General features: G+C 47.7%; 1 protein-coding gene across 1 annotated transcript in view; it reads right to left on the bottom strand.

Annotated features, from left to right (window-relative positions):
• Nucleotides 1–3,627: 3,627 nt before the first annotated feature.
• Nucleotides 3,628–24,873, bottom strand: part of psmd12 (proteasome 26S subunit, non-ATPase 12) — a 64,654-nt gene continuing 43,408 nt past the window's right edge. Inside the window, exons 9-11 of the mRNA XM_072483729.1 lie at nucleotides 19,377–19,551; nucleotides 17,730–17,807; nucleotides 3,628–4,209 (exon numbers count right to left, since the gene is read on the bottom strand). Coding sequence (XP_072339830.1) covers nucleotides 4,000–4,209; nucleotides 17,730–17,807; nucleotides 19,377–19,551 — 463 coding nt within the window. The 3' untranslated portion in view covers nucleotides 3,628–3,999. The remainder of the gene's footprint in view (nucleotides 4,210–17,729; nucleotides 17,808–19,376; nucleotides 19,552–24,873) is intronic.

The raw sequence follows: 24,873 nt of genomic DNA, 5'->3' as shown, positions 1-24,873 counted from the left end.
TAACTTTGCTCTCTATAATTTAAAAATGAATGGTAGCAGTGCGTTTTACTTCCTGCTTTGCTGGCTGTGAGAATACTCCAACGTGATTTGTTGCGTAGCTTGCTTGATGGTATCACTGTTGCTGGAGACTACTGATCTCCTTCCGCTGATGAAATTATCCCCAGAGAACACTTTCTTTGAACTTTGAAGCAGTGAGCACTGTTACTTCTGTTGATGAATGCAGAATCCAGGCCACAGTTGCTGGTTTGCTCAGCTGCACATAAGACCCCAGGGTGCTTTTGAAAGAATTGGGGAATTTTTACCCAGGATCCTGACCAAAGTTTATCCCTCAACCAATGTCACGACAAAAACAGATTATCCGGCCATTATTTCACTGGGAGGTTGCCAAGCACAAATGGGCAGCTATGCTTCCTATAACAATGACTGCAATTCCAAAAGTTGTAAAGGATTCTGGGATGTTCAGAGGTTGTGATGGGTGTTTTATCAATGTAAATCTTTGCTTCTTTTACTACTTGACTACAAGGGAACCGTTTAGAGACCTGGCTAACATGCGTCCCTCAACCAAAATATCAGTTGGGCAGCACGGTAGCACAGTGGTTAGCACTGTTGCTTCACAGTGCCAGGGTCCTAGGTTTGATTCCCGGCTTGGGTCAGTGTGTGTGGAGTCTGCACGTTCTCCCTGTGTCTGTGTGGTTTTCCTCCGGGTGTTCCGTTTTCCTCCGTCAAGTTCCAAAAAAGATGTGGTTAGGTGAATTGGATGTTCTAAAATCTCCCTCTGTGCACCCGAACAGGTGCGGGAATGTGGCGACCAGGGGATTTTCACAGTAACTTCATTGCAGTGTTAATGCAAGTCTACTTGTGACAAACATAATAATTATTATTTGCTCATGTATCCAATTGCTGTTTAGTGTCTTACCTTGAGTAAAAACTTTTGTCACCAGTAAGCAATTGTGCATTAAACAACCCAGTGCCCCCCTCCCCCCATATATAAATAATATATTAACACCCTGAAACACATAGCACACATAGCAAATATGTGCGCTATGTAAGCAACGTTGGCCGAGTCGCACGAGTATGTACCGCGTACCTGGTGGGTGGTGTTCTCACGTGTAATAGTGGTATCCATGTCGATGATCTGGCACGTCTTGCAGAGATGGACATCTTGCCAAGGCCATCCCCACACCCCCACTACTTGCCTTCAAACAACCGCGCAACCTCAAACCATTGTTTGCAACAAATTACCCAGTCTTCAGAACAGTGACCACGACACCACACAACCCTGCCATGGCAATCTCTGCAAGACGTGCCAGATCATCGACATGGATACCACGATTACACGTAAGAACACCACCCACCAGGTACACGGTACATACTCATGCGACTCGGCCAACATTGTCTACCTCATACGCTGCAGGAAAGGATGTCCCAAAGCGTGGTACATTGGCGAGACCATGCAGACGCTGCGACAACGAATGAACAGACATCACGCGACAATCACCAGGCAGGAATGTTCCCTTCCAGTCGGGGAACACTTCAGCAGTCAAGGGCATTCAGCCTCTGATCTCCGGGTAAGCGTTCTCCATGGCGGCCTTCAGGACGCGCGACAGCGCAGAATCGCCGAGCAGAAATTTATAGCCAAGTTCCGCACACGAGTGCGGCCTCAGCCAGGACCTGGGATTCATGTCGCATTACATTCATCCCCCACCATCTGGCCTGCGAAATCCTACCAACTGTCCTGGCTTGACACAATTCACACCTCTTTAACCTGGGTTACCCAATCTCTGGATCTGTAAAGATTTAATCACCTGCTAATGGTCGCATTCCAAGCATTGTCAGGCATCTTTGAATTTGTCTATATACATGTTTCTGGAACATACCTCTTCATTCACCTGAGGAAGGAGCAGCGCTCCGACAGCTAGTGACATCGAAACAAACCTGTTGGACTTTAACCTGGTGTTGTAAGACTTCGAAGTATGAAGAAAGATTACCATAAGACTCAACGTCAGGAGGTGAAAAGTATAAACTCTATGGAGTGAACAGCGGTGAAAAGTTTAAAAAGGTATTTATCTCTGCTTTTTTGTCAGGTCTGTTTGGTTACAGCCAAGTAGACATTAGATTAGTGCCTTGCTTACAAATCCAATTTTCCAATGGAATAAATTCTGTTGCAAACAACTTTGCTTCTATATTTTAAGTCACTTTTTTTACATTCTCCAAGATGAGTTCATTTGAAATAGTGATGCATTAGATTTTATTTCAAACTTAAGAAGAAATCAGACGATTGGTGAAAGGTTTGATTTATGATGATCATTGAAGGTGCACCAAGTTATTTTAGTGGAAACCAAAGATAGTTTCTCATATGAAGAGAATTCCTTAAATGGGCTTTTAAAGGACACTGAAGCTCAAACTTTTACTTTATAAAATAGATGCGCAAGATACTGGAGGTTCTGGGCCTGCTTTCAATTCCTCACTGTGAACTTCTCACCTCATCTATACCATGGTGAGTTGCAACTAAAGCTTCTTGCAAAACAGAACGGTGGGCAAAACTCCCCCTCCCCCCCACAACGCTCATTAGCTCACAAAGAGCTCCATCAACAAGTTTGCATCAATTCACTTGTGGAGGGCGTGAATAAACATCCAAATCAAAAGAAAATTTAATGTACTGCATAGAAACAGGCCATTCACTCCATATGGCTCATGCCAATAATTCTGTGGAACACAGTCGCTTCCCACCCTTCTAACTCTATCAACACTACCTTCTAATCTTCACTGTTTCAGGAGTTATCTGGCTTTCCCTTAAACAAATCAATGTTATTTGCCTCGACTGCTTCTTGTGGTAATAAGTTCCACAATCTAACCACACTCTGGATAAAACTGGAAGACTTAAGAAATGTATAAAACTTGTTTTTTGTTTAAACAGGTGAATAAGTGAGGCAAACCTCACAGTTGGAGGAGATGCAGCATGCTGTTCGATATACAACAAAAAGGATGGTTCTGGCTCCAGTTGGAGGGATTGCTGTCATGCGTTTGTTTAATTCTGAAGCTCAAGACTGCCAGGATGGTTGCCATGGGAATATTTACTTGGCACATGATGAAAAGGAGACAGCTTTTTAGAAGTTTAAATATTCTCTGCTTTACCCTTAAGGAACAGGAATTACTGTGATATTTCTTGACGTTGAGTTATATACAAACTTGGTATACAATAGATCCTCTTCCTACACTGCTACCTTTGAGAGCCACTAAAGGAAAAAGAACTGGATCACCAATTGCGACCGATAAACTTTATAACTTTCTCAATGGGCAAAACTGTAAACAATATAAATGATAAGAATGTTTTCTGTATAACATACTCTCACTATAATGCCAGTATAAATACTCAGAACAGAAGGGAAGTAAGGGCGGTTTTAAAGAAATATGGCCAAACAGTTAAATCGGTGTCTGTTAGTAATGGCTACAAAACTTAAAACAGCATATGCACTGGTCAAACAATGTTTCATCAGACAAAAGGGAGGAGGGAAATACATGGAACTTCTCTACACTTCAGTATTTTCCAGTATTACTTTCACTGTAATGTAAATGGAATGGCACAATTAATATGCAGTGGAATACACTTAAGTATTGGAAAGGAAATTTGCAATTTTTAAAAGTTGGTTTAATGAGCACATCTAAATAACACAAACGTTGGAAATGTTTAATTGAAATGTCACCCTGGTGACAATGCTTTGATGGTATGGTTCGTTCCATTTACAGTACATATCACAAAATGCAAACACTCTACTTTATTCAAACTCTAGTTTATATGACTATTTCTTTTAAAAAGAGGAAAAATCAACCATACGGTCAAAGCACATCCATTGATATCTAACCACGTGGAGACCATGCACCAGACAATCAAAAGCTGCTTTTGGTTCAGCACAAAAAAGAAATATACATTTTTTGCATGGTTAAGGATTATTGTAGATCTTAAAATGTCTTTTCAAAAGACACACCAACTCTCATCCTCTACTGGAGGTTGTGGATCATCTCCTCCTTGGCTATAAGGTGTGTGGTTTTGTTCACAAGTCCCATCAGAGAGTTCAGTTTGTGCGACCAGTCGTTGAGTATGTCATTGGGGTCCTTGGGTCTCTGGAAATTGATAATTCCTGCTAGCCTGTCTACTTTTGCAAAGATGGTCTTGTTTACCACCAGATTGGAAAGAAACTCCTCTGATTCCTGCAAACAAAAACAAAAGTGGATTAGAACACAGAACATAGAAAATTACAGCACAGAACAGGCCCTTCGGCCCACGATGTTGTGCCGAACCTTTGTCCTAGATTAATCATAGATTATCATTGAATTTACAGTGCAGAAGGAGGCCATTCGGCCCATTGAGTCTGCACCAGCTCTTGGAAAGAGCACCCTACACAAAGTCAACACCTCCACCCAACACTAAGGGCAATTTTGGACACCAAGGGCAATTTATCATGGCCAATCCACCTAACCTGCACATCTTTGGACTGTGGGAGGAAACCGGAGCACCCGGAGGAAACCCACGCAGACACTGGGAGGATGTGCAGACTCCGCACAGACAGTTACCCAAGCCGGAATCGAACCTGGGACCCTGGAGCTGTGAAGCAATTGTGCTATCCACAATGCTACCGTGCTGCCCATAAAAACAACGATATCATTTTACCGTAATCCATGTACCTATCCAATAGCTGCTTGAAGGTCCCTAATGTTTCCGACTCAACTACTTCCACAGGCAGTGCATTCCATGCCCCCACTACTCTCTGGGTAAAGAACCTACCTCTGATATCCCTCCTATATCTTCCACCTTTCACCTTAAATTTATGTCCCCTTGTAATGGTTTGTTCCACCCGGGGAAAAAGTCTCTGACTGTCTACTCTATCTATTCCCCTGATCATCTTATAAACCTCTATCAAGTCGCCCCTCATCCTTCTCCGTTTTAATGAGAAAAGGCCTAGCACCCTCAACCTTTCCTCATAAGACCTACTCTCCATTCCAGGCAACACCCTGGTAAATCTCCTTTGCACCTTTTCCAAAGCTTCCACATTCTTCCTAAAATGAGGCGACCAGAACTGTACACAGTACTCCAAATGTGGCCGTACCAAAGTTTTGTACAGTTGCATCATCCCCTCACGGCTCTTAAATTTAATCCCTCTGTTAATGAACGCTAGCACACCATAGGCCTTCTTCACAGCTCTATCCACTTGAGTGGCAACTTTCAAAGATGTATGAACATAGACCCAAAGATCTCTCTGCTCCTCCACATTGCCAAGAACTCTACCATTAACCCTGTATTCCGCATTCATATTTGTCCTTCCAAAATGGACCTCACACTTTTCACGGTTAAACTCAGTTTGCCACTTCTCAGCCCAGCTCTGCATCCTATCTATGTATCTTTGCAGCCAACAACAGCCCTCCTCACTATCCACAACTCCACCAATCTTCGTATCGTCTGCAAATTTACTGACCCACCCTTCAACTCCCTCATCCAAGTCATTAATGAAAATCACAAACAGCAGAGGACCCAGAACTGATCCCTGCGGTACGCCACTGGTAACTGGGATCCAGGCTGAATATTTGCCATCCACCACCACTCTGACTTCTATCGGTTAGACAGTTTGTTATCCAACTGGCCAAATTTCCCACTATCCCATGCCTCCTTACTTTCTGCAGAAGCCTACCATGGGGAACCTTATCAAATGCCTTACTAAAATCCATGTACACTACATCCACTGCTTTACCTTCATCCACATGCTTGGTCACCTCCTCAAAGAATTCAATAAGACTTGGAAGGCAAGACCTACCCCATACAAATCCGTGCTGACTATCCCTAATCAAGCAGTGTCTTTCCAGATGCTCAGAAATCCTATCCCTCAGTGCCCTTTCCATGGCTTTACCTACCACCGAAGTAAGACTAACTGGCCTGTAATTCCCAGGGTTATCCCTAGTCCCTTTTTTGAACAGGGGCACAACCTTCGCCACTCTCCAATCCCCTGGTACCACCCCTGTTGACAGTGAGGACGAAAAGATCATTGCCAACGGCTCTGCAATTTCATCTCTTGCTTCCCATAGAATCCTTGGATATATCCCGTCAGGCCCGGGGGACTTGTCTATCCTCAAGTTTTTCAAAATGCCCAACACATCTTCCTTCCTAACAAGTATTTCCTCGAGCTTACCAGTCTGTTTCACACTGTCCTCTCCAACAATATGGCCCCTCTCATTTGTAAATACAGAAGAAAAGTACTCGTTCAAGACCTCTCCTATCTCTTCAGACTCAATACACAATCTCCCGCTACTGTCCTTGATCTGACCTACCCTCGTTCTAGTCATTCTCATATTTCTCACATGTGTGTAAAAGGCCTTGGGGTTTTCCTTGATCCTACCCGCCAAAGATTGTTCATGCCCTCTCTTAGCTCTCCTAATCCCTTTCTTCAGTTCCCTCCTGGCTATCTTGTATCCCTCCAATGCCCTGTCTGAACCTTGTTTCCTCAGCCTTACACAAGTCTCCTTTTTCCTCTTAACAAGACATTCAACCTCTCTTGTCAACCATGGTTCCTTCACTCGACCATCTCTTCCCTGCCTGACAGGGACATACATATCAAGGACACGTAGTACCTGTTCCTTGAACAAGTTCCACATTTCACTTGTGTTCTTCCCTGACAGCCTATGTTCCCAATTATGCACTTCAATTCTTGTCTGACAACATCGTATTTACCCTTCCCCCAATTGTAAACCTTGCCCTGTTGCACGCACCTATCCCTCTCCATTACTAAAGTAAAAGTCACAGAATTGTGGTCACTATCTCCAAAATGCTCCCCCACTAACAAATCTATCACTTGCCCTGGTTCATTACCAAGTACTAAATCCAATATTGCCCCTCCTCTGGTTGGACAATCTACATACTGTGTTAGAAAAGCTTCCTGGACACACTGCACAAACACCACCCCATCCAAACTATTTGATCGAAAGAGTTTCCACTCAATGTTTGGGAAGTTAAAGTCACCCATGACTACTACCCTGTGACGTCTGCACCTTTCCAAAATCTGTTTCCCAATCTGTTCCTCCACATCTCTGCTACTATTGGGGGGCCTATAGAAAACTCCTAACAAGGTGACCGCTCCTTTCCTATTTCTGACTTCAACCCATACTACCTCAGTAGGGTGATACTCCTCGAACTGCCTTTCTGCAGCTGTTATACTATCTCTAATTAACAATGCCACCACTCCACCTCTTTCACCACCCTCCCTAATCTTATTGAAACATCTATAACCAGGGACTTCCAACAACCATTTCTGCCCCTCGTCTATCCAAGTTTCCGTGATGGCCACCACATCGTAGTCCCAAGTACCGATCCATGCCTTAAGTTCACCCACCTTATTCCTGATGCTTCTTGCGTTGAAGTATACACACTTCAACCCATCTCCGTGCCTGCAAGTACTCTACTTTGTCAGTGTTCCCTTCCCCACTGCCTCATTACACGGTTTGGCGTCCTGAATATCGGCTACCTTAGTTGCTGGACTACAAATCCGGTTCCCATTCCCCAGCCAAATTAGTTTAAACCCTCCCGAAGAGTACTAGAAAACCTCCCTCCCAGGATATTGGTGCCCCTCTGGTTCAGATGCAACCCGTCCTGCTTGTACAGGTCCCACCTTCCCCAGAATGCGCTCCAATTATCCAAATACCTGAAGCCCTCCCTCCTACACCATTCCTGCAGCCACATGTTCAGCTGCACTCTCTCCATATTCCTAGCCTCGCTATCACGTGGCACCGGCATCAAACCAGGGATGACAACTCTGTCTGCCCTGGCTTTTAACTTCCAGCCTAACTCCCTAAACTCGTTTATTACCTCCACACCCCTTTTCCTACCTACGTCGTTGGTACCAATGTGCACCACGACTTCTGGCTTCTCCCCCTCCCCCTTAAGGATCCTGAAGACACGATCAGAGACATCCCTGGCCCTGGCACCCGGGAGGCAACATACCTTCCGGGAGTCTCACTCGCGACCACAGAATCTCCCATCTATTCCCCTAACCATTGAATCTCCTACAACTATTGCTTTTCTATTCTCCCCCCTTCCCTTCTGAGCCCCAGAGCCAGACTCAGTGCCAGAGACCTGGCCGCTAGGGCCTTCCCTCGGTAGGTCATCCCCCCCAACAGCATCCAAAACGGTATACTTGTTTTGAAGGGGAACAGCCACAAGGGATCCCTGCACTGTCTGCCTGTTTGTTTTTTTCCCCCCCCGACTGTAACCCAGCTATTCTTGTCCTGTATCTTGGGTGTGGCTACCTCCCTGTAACTCTTCTCTATCACCCCCTCTGCGTCCCGGATGATCCGAAGTTCATCCAGCTTCAGTTCCAGTTCCCTAACACGGTCTTTGAGGAGCTGGAGTTGGGTGCACTTCCCGCAGGTAGAGTCAACGGGGACACCGGTGGTATCCCTCACCACCCACATCCTACAGGAGGAGCATGCAACTGGCCTAGCCTCCATTCCCTCTTACCTTACAGAATATAGCTGCCCTGTGGACCAACTGGATTTCCGCCCTCCGACTCTGCTCCCAGTCAGCTGCACTTTCTGTAAACTCCTGGCTCTCTTCTCACTCTTTGCGGAAATGTAGGAAACAAAATGAAAGGAGCACCTTACTCCCTCCTCACGTAACTCCCTCGGTCACCAAACTCTCACTATAGCACTCAAATGCACCAAATTCAGCACTCAGTGCAAACAAAGTCTGCACTGTAGGGGATCACTTTTATACTGTGAATCTAGCCTCTGAAAACTGGCCTAATCCAATTAACTAATTAACAAGCTCCAGCTGCAAGTGCCTACAAGTAGAAGCTTTGTTTAAAGCTGATTGAAAATTCACCTTCTTCTAAACCAAACAGCAACTTTTAAGTTAATTAACTAAATAAAAGAAAGACTAGACTTTAGATAAAAATGAAGCCTTATACTCCCTCAGTCACCAAACTTTCACTATAGCACTCAAATGTACCAAATTCAGCACTCAGTGCAAAAAAAAATGTAAATGTGAAAATAACAGTAAAAATCAGCAAGAGGGAGATTGGACTCCTAGATTGTCAAACAATCCTAGATGTTACGAAAGGGAAATATCTGTACATTTATTAATGTCTCAATTTCCTGTTATTGTGGTGATTTCTGCTGTAGAACTTTTTTTTTTTTTATACAGGTTTGGAGCAGGCATTTTGAATGAAATTCCCCCTTTACAATGTCATGAAGGTTTAACCAAAGTAAGGTCGACAGTGCACTTATGTCACTGACAATGGCAATTTCATAATGTTCTCATTGGAGGGGTTTTGCACAAACTGGCTGTTTTATGACTGCGTATAAACAGAAAAGGTCTGAAATGACTAATTATTACAGTGGCATTTTACACAGTGATGACTGTAGACCCAATGGAAGAGACGCATGGTCGGATAGGAATGAATAAAGGTTTATTACAGTATACACAATTACAAAAGCTACAACTCCTCTCCCCGAAGGGCCACCCTCCTGCAACTACAGATCAGGGTTTTTATACTGAGAGGATCCCCCTTGTTAAGGGGAAACTCCACCCCTAATTACCGGGGCGGTTCATACGCGAGGTCTCTGAGGTGGGGGGGGGGGAATCTTCCTTGCGTCCGCTGGTCGAGACAGAGTCCCTCTCGTTCGCTTGGGGAGCGGATGATGGTCCAGTGTTGACGGGATGGGCCCGGGAGATGTGCAACGCAATGGTGACTGCAGTTTTGGAGCGGAGATAGAGGCGGGAGTAGTGCGGCCATTAAGGGCACTGGTGTTGAAGTCGGCTGGACGACTACGTCGGGCAGGCCAGTGTCCATGTCAGGATCAGTGTCAGAGTTTTCAGAGGTGTCAAGCACCTCAGCCTCCTGGGCCTCAATGGGCGGATGCAACATTTGCAGTGCTTTAGGGGGCGATCTAGGCGGTGACTGCGGGCAGGCCTAGACTGGTGCATACTGAGCCTGCTCCGGAGGTTCCCATGTACGGTGGTGGATGTGGTCCACGTGGCGGCTGGCTTCATGTCCCTGTACCCAGACCAAATAGGAAACTGGACCAGTTGTCCTGAGCACCACGCCCAGGATCGGTGGGCCCAGTGCCGAAATTTCAAATTTACACAGCGTCCTCTGGCTTGAGGTCGCACAGCTGCGTGCGCAGACCAACGTCTGTTCGGAGCCTTCCCATCGCTGGCGGATCCATGCACCTATGACTGGGATGATGAGACTGAGGCGAATTTGGAGCAGATGTCCCCATCAGCAGCTCTGCTGGTGCCACTCCTGTGGTGGCATGAGTTGTTGTTCAGTAACTGAAAAGGAAATGGGCCAGCTGTGTCTCCCAAGAACCTGTGGTCAGTTTCTTCAGGCCCTCCATGTGAGGCCGGGTGGTACGGGGCAGTCCGCACGCGCCAGATTCCGTTAAGAGGCCACAAACTCAAACTCCCTGCTGGTGAAAGCCATGTTGTTATCGGACACCAACACTGTGGGTATTCCATGGGTACTGAACGTGTGCCTCAGCCTGCCTACGGTCGCCTTCGTGGTCATGGTCTGCACCTTGTGTAACTCGAGCTACTCGAGAGTAGGCATCCACCAGGACGAGGAACGTTTCCCCCTGGAATGGGACGGTGAAATCTCTGTGGATGCGGGACCAAGGTTTTCCTGACCACTCCAGGGTGCATCGGCACAGCAGGTGGAGTCTTCTGGTTCTCCTGGCAAGGAGTGCAGCGCTGGGCCTTCTAAGTTGGAGCCTATCCTGGGCCAACAAACATAGCTGTGGGCAAGGATCTTCATCTTAGACACCCCTGGGTGTCCATTGTGGAGGTCTTGTAGTAAAGGCGCATTACCTTTTTCCGCGACGACAACCCGTGTCCCCCTCAACAAAACGCCATCCTCCATGCTCAGCTCTGGGAGCTTCGTCGTATAGACCTGCAAATGTCGGGTAGGGCTCTGTGTTGGACCATGTGTCGGACCCGGGATAGCTGCGGGTCCATCTGGATCTACTCTTTGACATGAGCTGCCAAGATCGGCAAGGAGTCCATGAAGTGGACTGCTATTACTTCTGCGGCCGAGGCGTGTGCTGGTAGCCCAGTGGAAAGGAGCAGGTGGCTCAGTGCGTCAGCATGGGATCCATGTGCTCGGACGGTGTTCCAGTATATACCTGTAAGCCTCTGGGAGTAACGCCCACCTCTGGACCCAGCGGACAATATCAGGGGAATCACTCGATCCTCTTTGAACAGCCCGAACAGAGGCTTGTAGTCAATCTAGACCGTGAATGGATGGCAAACACGACCGCCAAGCCCTCCTTTGCAATCTGGGCAGAGTTCTGATTGGTGTCAGTGAGTGTGCGAGACACGAACGCGATTGCCTACTCCGACCAGTCAGGCACCCGGTGTGCAAGAACGGCTCCCAGGCCATAAAGGCAAGCGTTGGGGACTTCCGGTGATAGCAGGCGGGAGGCAGCCGCTCACTGGAGGGCTCCCGCTTGGAAATAGGAAATTTGGAGTTTTAACGCCCGGTCCTGGGGGCAACGGAGGCTGAAAAGGCTGTAAGAAGGCAGAGGGAGGAGTAATGTCCAAGTTCGGGAGAAAAACGGGCGTGAAAAAGGGGGTTAATGGAAGTCCTCCTGTGCGTGAAAAAGTCAGCGCAGGAACTGTAAGGAAAGCGGAGGCTGGAGCACCAGGGGAGGCCGCATCGCTCACAGCAGAAGAAATGACCAAGGTGATGGCTGTGGAACTTGAAAAACAGTTCACAAAACACATGGAAGCGATGAAGGAGATGGGGCGGTATTGAAAGTGCTGGTGGAGGAGACGATTGCCCCGGCGAGGGCGGCGGTATCAAGCGCAGTAGCGGAGGTGCGGAAGCAAGGTAAGACACTGGAGGAAGTGGAAGAGGCATTATCACAGCACAGTGATTAACTCACCTCGATGGGGAAGGAGTTGCGGAGACTGATAGAGGCCAACAAGGGTCTACGAGCCAAAATGGAAGACCTGGAAAACAGATCCAGGCAACAGAATCTGAGGATTGTGGGTCTGCCCGAAGGGGTGGAAGGCTCAAGGCCGACGGAGTATTTTGCCACGATGTTGGCGAAGCTATTGGGAGAGGGGGTACGATCAATCCCGATATGAACTGGATCGGGCTCATCGGTTGTGGAGGCCTATACCAAAGGCGAGTGTGCCGCCAAGAGGAGTAACTCAGTGTTTCCATAGGTATAGCGTGAAGGAGAAAGTCCTGTGCTGGGCAAGATAGAAGCGGGTGCTGCAGTGGGCTGGAGCTGATATAAGTATACCAGGACTTCACAGTGGAGCTGGCGAGGAGGCGGGCTGCCTTCAGCCGGGTGAAGAAGGCACTGTATATCAGCAAGGTGCTGTGCGGCATAGTATATCCAGCTAAGTTTTAAACAAAAACATTTTATGGAGGTATTGTTTGGTATTATAACAACACAATAAACAATGTACATGAAACGATAAACATAGTGCAAAAGCCGACTCCCTCCCTTACAGGTCCCACCTTTATTAACCCCCTACTCTAAGCTAAGCTAATCCCCCCCCTCTCCCCTTCTGCTGACGATTAATTTTCCGCGAAGAAGCCGACGAACGGTTGTCACCTCCGGGCGAACCCTAACAGTGACCCTCTCAGGGTGAACTTGATTTTCTCCAAACAGAGAAAGCTAGCCATGTCCGATAGTCAGGTCTCCGACTTCGGGGGCTTAGAGTCCCTCCAGGCTAATAGCATACGTCTCCGGGCTACTAGGGAAGCAAAGGCCAGAACTGCCTCTTTCTCCTCCTGGATTCCCGGGTCTTCCGACACCCGGAAAATCGCCATATTTGGACTCAGCACCACCCGTTTTTAAACACCGTGGACATGACATCTGCAAACTTGTGCCAAAATGCCCTAAGCTTCGGGCATGCCCAGAACATGTGGACATGGTTCGCTGGTCCTCCCGCACACCTTGCACACCCGTCTTCCACCCCAAAGAATTTGCTGATCCAGGCCACTGTCATGTGAGCCCGGTGAACGACTTTAAATTGTATCAGGCTGAGCCTGCCACATGTTGACTCTACTCAACGCATCTGCCTGGGGACCATCCTCTCTCTCTCCTCCCAGCTCCTTCTCCCACTTGCGCTTCAGCTCCTCGGTCTGCGTTTCCTCCGACCCTCTAAGTTCCTTGTAAATGTCCGAGACGCTGTCTTCTCCTAACCACCCTCTGGAAACTACCCTGTCCTGAAGCCCCCTTAGCGGTAGGAGTGGGAAGGTTGACACGTGTTTACGTAGGAAGACCCGCTCCTGCAGAGAACTGAATTTGTTTCCCCTCGCCAACCCAAACTTCTCCTCCAGTGCCCTCATATTCAGAAAGCTCCCCTCTATAAACATATCCCCCATCCCCTCAATCCCTGCTATATCCAGCTAAGTTGAGGGTGACCTACAAATCCAAGGACTTTTATTTTGGGACGGCGGAAGCAGCGGAGTTTGCGAAGGCAGAAGGACTGTGGCAGAATTGAGAAACGGTCGTGTACCGATATAGCTTCATGTAACTTTATTTTTTTCAGTGCGTGTTGGTTAATGTACTAAATGAGTCGACACTGTACATATTTGGACAAGGGAAGAGTTGGGACATTCATTTGCAATGATGGTTCTTTGGGGCTTGGGTGTGTATGCGGGGGTTGTGGGCTAAAGGGGATTTCCTGGTTTTCCTGGGACCGGGCAAGGGGGAAGGAGACCCGGGCGGGGGCCTCCATGCTGGCCGGTTTAAGCCGGCCAGTGAACGGGAGGTGGGGGAGGGGCTGCGGCCGTCGGAGCAGGTTTCGGTGAGTCTAGCTGGGGTGAAAAGTTGGGGGAAGGAACAGAGGTTTGTGGGGAGGAGTTTACAAGAGGAAGTGGAGGGGAGGAGTCTGGGGTTGGGGGGGGGGGGGGGGGTCTGCAATTCGTGGGTGTCATTCACGGTACTCTTTCGGGGATTGGATGGCATGGAATATTAGGGGGGTGGGTTATATATGTCAATGGTGACCATAGGCGATTCCGGTTTCCTTTTTTCCTTTCTTCTCCCACCTCAGAAGGGTTTGTTTTATTTGATATTTATATTGTCAGGTGGGCTGTTGTTTGGGGTTTGGTGGGAGGATGGGGTCGTTGTTGTTGGTAGGGGGATTGACATTGTATTCATTACCGTTTCCTGTTTGTTGGTGGGGTGTAAATTCTGAAGAAAATAGTTGCACGTTAGAAGTGTTTTTTTTGGGTTGAAGTGTGTCAGCAGCTTCTCGAATGACAACCTCCACTTGACCTCTTGGAACGCCTTCTGGTGAGAGGGGCCCCATTCTCATTGGTGTCCTTCCTTCAATAATTGATGGAGTGGGCTAAGCAGCATTGCGAAGTTGGGACGAATGTCCCGTAATAATTAATGAGCCCTAAGAAACAGCGGAGCTCAGTCGGATCTTGAGGGATGGGAGCCTGCCGGATGGCCCTTTGTCTTCCACTGTGCCGGTCTACCCGGTACCCTAAATAGGTGACCTTGGGTGCGCGAATAACGGACTTCTCTCGGTGGAGGTGGACACCGGCCTGTTCAAACCGTTGGAGGACTTCGGCCAGGTTCTCCAAATTACATCATCCAGGTATATGCAGTATGTTTTTCATAACCCGCTGGAAAAGCCGATGAAACTCCAAATGGCAGCCGGGTGTATTCGTACAATCCTCTGTGGGTGTTGACTGTAGCGAACCTCCAGGAGCCTTGATTTAGGACCAGCTGCAGATACGCATGGCTAATGTCGAGTTTTGTGAACGTTGTTCCCCACTGAATTTGGCGTGCAAGTCCTCGATGCAAGGGACTGGGAAATGGTTCAGGCGAGAAACTTGGTTCACTGTCATCTTGTTGCCCCCGCATCGACGCACGGACCAGTCGGGTTTTAACACCGGGACCACTGGCGCAGGCCAATAGACGACGAGACGGGTGATGCCCAAGCGCACCAACTCTTCGCTGACCTTGGGGCAAAGTGGTAATGGTACTTGGCAGGAATGGAAATAATGGGGTCGTGCGTTTTCGTCCACACCGATTTTGGTCTCTGCGTCTTTTATCGGGCAGGGGCCTTCCCCGACTCCAGGAGATATTTCGCCAGCACTCCTTCCGGGCCATATGGGCAGACGGGTTGCCAATCTAATCTTAAATAGCGCCGCCAATTATGGGCCAGTAAGCTGGGTCCTCCAACGCGGTCTGCCACCAAGCACAAACATGCCAACTAGTCCACATATGCCTCGGTAATGTGGGCCATTGGTCAAAAGCTCTCATGTATGTCGCCAACCGGGCATACGTGACTCAAAAGGTCCAAGGTCTGGAGAATGGCCCGGATCATAGCGAACATCCGGCAGCTGATGACTGAGACTGTTGCTCCGGTGTTGAGCTCCATGCCAATGGGATGTCCATTCATCTTCAATGCAATCTGGATGGATGTGGCCCTGGGGGCTATAACGCAATGCAACTGCTGGTTTGTGTACTCCTGGTCCTTGACATAATATGCATGACCTCTAGCAAGACGGTGACACTTGGAGGGTGTGTGTGTGTGTGTGTGGGGGGGGGGGGGGGGGGGGGGGGGGGGGGGGGGGAGAAGAGCTCCAGCTCAGGGGAGTCACCCGGTTGCATTATAGCAACAGCCTCAGGTCCTGCGGTCGGTTCTGCTTTGCGGAAGTCTGCGTCCTTCGGTTCTGGGTGTGGCCTGTCACCTGTCATTCTGGCAACCGAGGCTCAGGACCAAAAGGTCCTGCAACTCTTGGACCCCACACTCTCCCATGAAATGGCGATGTCTACCGCCCATTGGAGGGTCAAGTGGGCTTCAAGTTTCCTCTGGGTGTCGGAGTCCACAGATGAAACGGTCCTGTAGTGATTTGGACAATGCAGCAGCGAGCATTCTCCAGCAGGCTAAAAGATCGCCACTGTATCCCTTAGGCCTGCAAAGCCGTGTGGAAATGGAACCAGCTGACCAATATCGGGAACTGTGGGTTGAGATGAGCCTCAACCAGGGCCACCAACACGGCAAAAGATTTTTGAGTCCGACCTGTTCGGGTGGGTGAGGCTTTTGATGAGCGCATAGGCAGGTCACTGGTAGGATAATGGTTTGTCACTCATCCCCAACATTTATGTTAGACCAAAAAGATATTGTAGCCAGCCGCTCGATGTACTGGATCCAGTCATTGGTAATTAGCACTGAACTGTTCAAGTTTTCCGATGTGCGGCATCTCACCGTTCAGAGTGGAGGCTCTGAGATTGGACGAAGTGGGTTGGCGGTGTAATGCACAATGGCTGTGGCAGCACCAATTCACCCTTGTCACCAGTGTAGAAACCAACGGAAGAAACACAAGAATGCATGGTTGAATACGGCTGAACAAAAGTTTATGGTATACACAATTACAAAAGTTACAACTCCTCTCCCTGAAGGGCCACGCTCCTCGACCTGCACCCAGGTTGGGATTTTTTTTTACTGAGGGGTTCCCCCAATTACTGGGGGAATTCATACATGGAGGTAAAAGAGGGGGAATGGTACAGAGCATAGGCCTTGGCCCCCAAGTGGGTCATGACAATGACAATGTGAACCTCCAATTTGTGGAAGCAGTTGCAATGAAACGGAGAGATACCAATGTACTAGGTGTAGCCAAAGAACTGATTTATGTAATTATTCTTTTTCAAGTTCTGTGCTGATTACCTGTACATTTCAACTGCTGTGCTGAGAACGTCTTTGCTCAGATGAGTCATTGATAAAGAACTGGTTTCATTTCTCTCCTGCTATTCCACCATGTTCTCTCCATATCATGTCCAGCACCATTTTTACTTCCTACCTTTCCTTCAATCCGTTCCATTGGTCTTCAATTCCAGAATGAAAAGACAGGCCTATTGTTATATGTAATAAGCAGCATAACTGCTCCACTTGCTATCTAGTCTGCATCAAATAACACCTATCCAATTCCTCCCTATCTACTCATTTTTCATAAATGTCAAGACAGTGGCAATACATTGTCATGTCAGAGAACTTTTCAGAGATGTTTCCAAGTCAACAGTGATGGAGTGAAGTTCTTTTCCAGAATTACAGTTTGCTGCCGATGTCTTTTGTTTTAAAAAGGTATTCAATACAGAATAATTTATAGTGAATCATCAAATTTATCAAACATAGCAGTGTTGTCACGAGGTTTATTTTTTTGTATAACAGGTCCATGGTAAGAGGAAAAAAAAATGCACTCATGCTAACATTGTCTAATAAATGTATTGCAAAATGGATCTCAATTCACCCCCATAAATGGCTCCCATCGCTACCACCATGTGGAGATGCCGGCGTTGGACTGGGGTGGGCACAGTAAAAAGTCTTAAACACCAGGTTAAAGTCCAACAGGTTTGTTTCGCATCACTAGCTTTCGGAGCGCTGCTCCTTCCTCAGGTGAATGCTCTGGGAACCCAGGTTCAAATCTCACCCGAGAAAGGAGCTTCGCTCCAAAAGCTAGTGATTCGAAACAAACCGGTTGGACTTTAACCTGGTGTTGTAAGACTTCTTACTATCACTACCACCAGTCATTCACATTATTACACATCTCAAAATACTCTTCGCAGGAATATGTCAAATTTGAGGGGATAAAGATTTGTACTTGCACTGCTAGGTGGTTTTCATGCTCAAAGTGATTAGAATTGATTGAGAATTTCACATATTAGCTTTCTTGAAATCGCCCTTATGGATGACAAGAATGTTTGGCACTCACATCAACCGAAAGATCAAGAAGGTCTGCCATTCTCTTCATTGTGATCCTTGTATAATATTTTGCCATTATTCGAATATTCTGAAATAACAATTTTAAAATTAAAAGTTGAAAAAAAGTTATGAGGACGACAATCAAAATATTTGTATTTTGAATAGGGCACAAGATCCTTTCCTTTGACTGCAATTGACCATAGAATAGTTCAGTATTCAGGGCAATTGGAGCAAGCCAGGATTTAGTTCACCAGTTTATCTTCCATAATGTTTCTCATGTGCCCATAATGCACAATGTCATGGACACATGGAAGTTAACACCTTGTTGCTGCATGCAATAGTTGTAGTACTACTTGGACATGCTTTTGCAGGGAACTTCTAATATAAATGACTTATAAAATGCTAAATATTAACAAGGCGTTTGGTTTCCTGTGGTCACTTGGGGACAAGAAATACATGCTTACACACAACTTTTAGTGTCGATCATATTCTGTTACCATCTGATGAGGCCATGCTAGCAGTTGGTAGCACAATTGCCAGTCAGAAGGCAGTGGGTTCAAGTCCCACTCAGAGCTTGAGCTCTAGGCTGATGCTCCAGTGCAGTACTGATGGGAGTGCTGCATTGTCAGAGGTGCTGTCTTTCAGATAGCACATTGAACTAAGGTACCACTTGCCCTCTCAGGTGGGCCGCACAGATCCCATGACATTATTTCACAGAACAGCTGAGGAGTTATCCTCAATATCCTGACAACATTTATCCCTCATCACACCACACTGAAAACACATTCCAGATTCGCTGTTCATTTTTACATTGTTGGTTGTGGGTGATGCTGTCTTTTCTACATTACAGCAGTGATTACATTTCAAAACAGCAAGGCACTTTGGGACATTGAGATTGTGAAAGGCGCTGTATAAATCCAAGTTCTTTTCCCTTCTTACGTAGGAAGAGAAGCCCTATCTGTACCACTGAATGGAAGTCAAGGACATGAACCACAGCTGTTTTCCTCAATACCAAGTACAAAAAAGACCAAATGCCGTGCTCTCATAGCAGCTTCTGTCAAGATCGGACACTCAATGAAGAGCCATAGTTTTGTACCTCACCAGTGGCAAGGTGGTCGTGTCGTGGTATTGTCACTGGACTAGTAAACCAGAAACCCAGAGTAATGCTCCGAGGACCCAGGTTCAAATCCTACCAGTGAATAAAAATCTGGAATTAAAAATCTAATGATGACCATGAAACCATTGTTGATTGTCATAAAAACCTATCTGGTTCACTAACGTCCTTTAAGGAAGGAAGTCTGCCATCCTTACCTGGTCTGCCCTATATGTGACTCCAGACCCATAGTAATGTGGTTGACTCTGAACTGCCCCCTCAAGAGCAATTAGGGACGGGAAATAAATGCTGGCCCAGCCTGCGATGCCCATGTCCCATGAACAAAAAAAAAAGTCACATTACTCAGCAAGTGAGCCAGCAGAAACAATTTAAAATGCACTCAATAGCAGAGAAAAATAAATAAAATGTAATTCATAAATAAATTCAATTCACTGACATTTAGTAATAGGGTCAGAGAAAGGTAAATAAAAGGGGCTTTGGCCCCATTTTTTAAAATTTAGGACAATTTTAGAAATCAATTTAAAACGATTACAGAACACATACATGTTCCACTACGCGATTTTTAAGATCTTTCCATCTCTTATTTCCCTCTTCCGTGCTGGAAAATACATCTGTGCAAGCATTTTCAGGTAATTCTTCCCTCAATTCCTTGCTATAATCATCCTCCAGTGAGCTCCAACGCATAAGTTCCATTGTGGTAAACAGCTTCAACAAAGCCCTGCAAAACAGGAACATAATGTAGCAAAACACAACAACATTTAACTGTACACATTTCAATCATGGATGGCATTATTGTATTACAAATCATCAAATGTATTATCTATATATACACCGTTGCTCTTTATAGCCAGTAACTCATTCCATGCTCCCTACAAAGTTAGCATATCCAACCTTTTCAAATTGCATCTTTTCTCCTATACAATTTAGGGCATTAAACATGGTTCCACTGGATTCAAATAATTCCGTATTAATGCTTGCCATTCTGTTAACCAGAGAGTTGGTGTAGTCTAGAAATTACTTATTGTCTTTTGTTTAAATAACAGAAGTTGACTTTCTCTCAATCTAGCAATTACAGCTCAAATGTTACCACTCATCAAATATTGTTGAGAAATATCACCTCACAGAAGCAGTACATTGTAGCACAAGTTAGAGCTTGCACCTCAAAAATTTGGAATCCTTTAAAAAAGCTATAAAAGAAACTTATGGAGTGTTTTATAACTATATATTCTTTTTAAACTTCATTGGCTTTGATTTAAAAATGTTGAAACTGATTAAGATTTAAAAAAATTAAACCTCTTCACCTCTTCTGCTAATTTGTTCCACATTTCCTCTCCACCCCAGACCAAGTTTTCTCCAGCAGATGATCAAGTCAATTATTCCACTCTTTTAGGCCTCTGGGTTGAGCTCACAACCTCAAACCCATCACAAGAACAATCACAGGACAAGTCACTACTCAGTCTGAGCAATGTCCCAATCCAGCACTTTGTATCTTGTGCTTAAATCTTTAAAAATTGCACAATTTGACCATAATATTGATGTATAATTCCTAACACCATGCATTAAAAGATTGAAATATATTTTATGGAGACTTCCGGGTGCGGCGATGACCAGCTGAGTCGCACGTTTCGGCAGCTCCCGGTGAAACGGACTTTTGGGCTCTTGATAGGAGCCCCAACGGCAATTTTGACGGCTAAAAACACTGTGCGGTAAACCAGAAGGGAATCCCCCCCCTGGATACGGATGAAAAAAGGAGAAAGTGGCCGGATTGCAGTGGATCCTTTAGAACAGCGGCAAGGAAGGCAAGCAAAAACCAAGATGGCGTCGGAAGGTGGCAGTTTAACATGGGGCCCTGAACAACAAGAGTTCTTGAAATGCTGTGTGGAAGAGCTCAAAAAGGAAATGAAGAAAGAGCTGTTGGCCCCGATACTACAGGCGATCGAAGGGCTAAAGGAGGAACAAAAGACCCAGGAGGCGGAGCTTCGGGTCGTGAAGGCAAAGGCAGCCGAGAATGAGGACGACATACAGGGCCTGGTGGTGAAGATGGAGATGCATGAGGCACATCAGAAACAATGTGTGGAAAGGTTGGAGGCACTGGAGAACAACGCAAAGAGGAACAACTTGAGGATTCTTGGTCTTCCTGAAGGTGCGGAGGGAGCGGACGTCGGGGCATATGTGAGCACGATGCTGCACTCGTTAATGGGAGCGGAGGCCCCGGCGGGTCCGTTGGAGGTGGAGGGAGCATACCGAGTGATGGCGCGAGGACCGAGAGCAGGAGAAATTCCCAGAGCCATAGTGGTGAGATTCCTCCGTTTTAAGGATAGAGAAATGGTCCTTAGATGGGCAAAGAAAACTCGGAGCAGTAAATGGGAGAACGCGGTGATCCACGTTTATCAAGACTGGAGTGCGGAGGTGGCGAGAAGGAGGACGAGCTTTAATCGGGCCAAGGCGGTGCTTCATAAAAAGAAGATAAAATTTGGAATGCTGCAACCGGCAAGACTGTGGGTCACATATCGAGGGGGGCACCACTACTTTGAGACGGCGGATGAAGCGTGGACTTTTATTGTGGAAGAAAAACTGGAATGAGCGGGTTATTAAAAAGAACGTTTGAACAAAGTGGTGGGGCGAATGTGGGGGGCGAAGAGGGGGGTTAAAAAGGGGGGAAAGAGGAGTTTTATGTACTAATCCTGCGATGTGGTAACTTTTCTCTCTTCCACAGGTGGTGATGGGGGGAGGAGGGGAGGTGGAGGAGATGGGGCGTTGGCCATTGGGGGCGGGGCCGAGGGAGCAGCGCGGGCTTGGTTCCCGTGCTATGATAATCATGGCGGGAATAGAGAAGCAGGAAGGAGGGGGCGTCGCACGGTGCGGGCCGAGGTCACGGGGGGAAGCCGAGGTCGGCCAGAGTTTGCTGACTTCTGGGAGCAACGTGGGGGGGGGGGGGGGGGGGAGTTACTGGGTTGCTGCTGCTGGGGAGAGGGGGGAGCTGGTATGGGAGGGGATGGCCGGGGGGGGGGGGGGGGGGGGCACTGCCTGGGGGAGATACAGCTGCGTGGGAACCGGGTGAGGAGCTGGAAAAAGGGGATGGCTAATCGACAAGGGGCGGGGGGGGGGGGGGGGGGGGGTAGGAAGCCCCCCAACCCGGCTGATCACGTGGAACGTGAGAGGGCTGAACGGGCCGATAAAGAGGGCACGGGTACTCGCACAACTTAAGAAACTTAAGGCAGATGTGGTTATGTTACAGGAAACGCACCTGAAACTGATAGACCAGGTTAGGCTACGCAAAGGATGGGTGGGGAAGGTGTTCCATTCGGGGCTAGATGCGAAAAACAGGGGGGTGGCTATATTAGTGGGGAAGCGGGTAATATTCGAGGCAAAGACCACAGTGGCGGATAACGGGGGCAGATACGTGATGGTGAGTGGCAAACTACAGGGGGAGACGGTGGTTTTGGTAAACGAATATGCCCCGAACTGGGATGATGCCAATTTTATGAGGCGGATGCTAGGACGCATTCCGGACCTAGAGATGGGAAAGCTGATAATGGGGGGAGATTTTAATACGGTGTTGGAACCAGGGCTGGATAGGTCGAAGTCCAGGACTGGAAGGAGGCCGGCAGCAGCCAAGGTACTTAAAGATTTTATGGAGCAGATGGGAGGTGTAGACCCGTGGAGATTTAGCAGACCTAGGAGTTCTCGTTTTTCTCCTATGTCCATAAAGTCTTTTTTGTGCTGGGAAGGGCGTTGATCCCGAAGGTGAGGGGAACGGAGTATACGGCTATAGCCATTTCGGATCACGCTCCACACTGGGTAGACTTGGAGATAGGGGAGGAAACAGGAGGGCGCCCACCCTGGAGAATGGACATGGGACTAATGGCAGATGAGGGGGTGCATTGAAAAGTACTTGGAACTCAATGATAATGGGGAGGTCCAGGTGGGAGTGGTCTGGGAGGCGCTGAAGGCGGTGGTTAGAGGGGAGCTGATATCAATAAGGGCACATAAAGGGAAGCAGGAGAGTAAGGAACGGGAGCGGTTGCTGCAAGAACTTTTGAGGGTGGACAGACAATATGCGGAAGCACCGGAGGAGGGACTGAAGGCGAGCAGGTTGCTGGCACACCAATTGAGGAAAAGAGGAGCAGCGAGGGAAATAGGGGGAGTGAGGGAGGAGGAAGGAGAGATGGAGCGGGGAGCGGAGAGAGTGAATGGAGTGTTCAAGACATTTTATAAAAAATTATATGAAGCTCAACCCCCGGATGGGAGGGAGAGAATGATGGGCTTTTTGGATCGGCTGGAATTTCCCAAGGTGGAAGAGCAGGAAAGGGTGGGACTGGGAGCACAGATCGAGGTAGAAGAAGTGGTGAAAGGAATTAGGAGCATGCAGGCGGGAAAGGCCCCGGGACCAGATGGAGTCCCAGTCGAATTCTATAGGAAATATGTGGACTTGCTCGCCCCGGTATTGACGAGGACCTTTAATGAGGCAAAGGAAAGGGGACAACTGCCCCCGACTATGTCTGAAGCAACGATATCGCTTCTCTTAAAGAAGGAAAAGGACCCGCTACAATGCGGGTCCTATAGACCTATTTCCCTCCTAAATGTAGATGCCAAGATCCTGGCCAAGGTAATGGCAATGAGAATAGAGGAATGTGTCCCGGGGGTGGTCCACGAGGACCAAACTGGGTTTGTGAAGGGGAGACAGCTGAACACGAATATACGGAGGCTGTTAGGGGTAATGATGATGCCCCCACCAGAGGGGGAAACGGAGATAGTAGTGGCGATGGATGCCGAGAAAGCATTTGATAGAGTGGAGTGGGATTATTTGTGGGAGGTGTTGAGGAGATTTGGTTTTGGAGAGGGGTATGTTAGATGGGTGCAGCTGTTGTATAGGGCCCCGATGGCAAGCGTGGTCACGAATGGACGGGGATCTGCATATTTTTGGCTCCATAGAGGGACAAGGCAGGGATGCCCTCTGTCCCCATTATTGTTTGCACTGGCGATTGAGCCCCCGGCGATAGCGTTGAGGGGTTCCAAGAAGTGGAGGGGAGTACTTAGAGGAGGAGAAGAACACCGGGTATCTTTGTATGCGGACGATTTGTTACTATATGTGGCAGACCCGGCGGAGGGGATGCCAGAAATAATGCGGATACTTGGGGAGTTTGGGGATTTTTCAGGGTATAAATTGAACATGGGGAAAAGTGAATTGTTTGTGGTGCATCCAGGGGAGCAGAGTAGAGAAATAGAGGACCTACCGTTGAGGAAGGTAACAAGGGACTTTTGTTACCTGGGGATCCAGATAGCCAAGAATTGGGGCACATTGCATAGGTTAAATTTAACGCGGTTGGTGGAACAAATGGAGGAGGATTTCAAGAGATGGGATATGGTATCCCTGTCACTGGCAGGGAGGGTGCAGGCGGTTAAGATGGTGGTCCTCCCGTGATTCCTCTTTGTGTTTCAGTGCCTCCCGGTGGTGATCACGAAGGCTTTTTTTTTTTTAAAAAAGGATTGAAAAGAGCATCATGGGTTTTGTGTGGGCCGGGAAGACCCCGAGAGTGAGGAAGGGATTCTTACAGAGTAGCAGGGATAGGGGGGGCTGGCACTACCGAGCCTAAGTGAGTATTATTGGGCCGCTAATATTTCAATGGCGAGTAAGTGGATGGGAGAGAAGGAGGGAGCGGCGTGGAAGAGATTAGAGAGGGCGTCCTGTAGGGGGACTAGCCTACAGGCTATGGTGACAGCCCCATTGCCGTTCTCACCGAGGAACTACAGCACAAGCCCGGTGGTGGTGGCTACACTGAAGATTTGGGGACAGTGGAGACGGCATAGGGGAAAGACTGGAGCCTTGGGGGGGTCCCCGATAAGAAACAACCATAGGTTTGCCCCGGGGGGAATGGATGGGGGATATGGAATGTGGCAAAGAGCAAGAATAACGCAACTGAAAGATCTGTTGTGGATGGGAAGTTCGCGAGTCTGGGAGCGCTGACCGAGAAATATGGGTTGCCCCAAGGGAATGCATTCAGGTATATGCAACTGAGGGCTTTTGCGAGGCAACAGG

The sequence above is a fragment of the Scyliorhinus torazame genome, chromosome 18 (genome assembly GCF_047496885.1).
Source record: "Scyliorhinus torazame isolate Kashiwa2021f chromosome 18, sScyTor2.1, whole genome shotgun sequence".
NCBI classification, from domain to species: Eukaryota; Metazoa; Chordata; class Chondrichthyes; order Carcharhiniformes; family Scyliorhinidae; genus Scyliorhinus; species Scyliorhinus torazame.
This window is presented reverse-complemented; position numbering and strand designations above follow the sequence as displayed.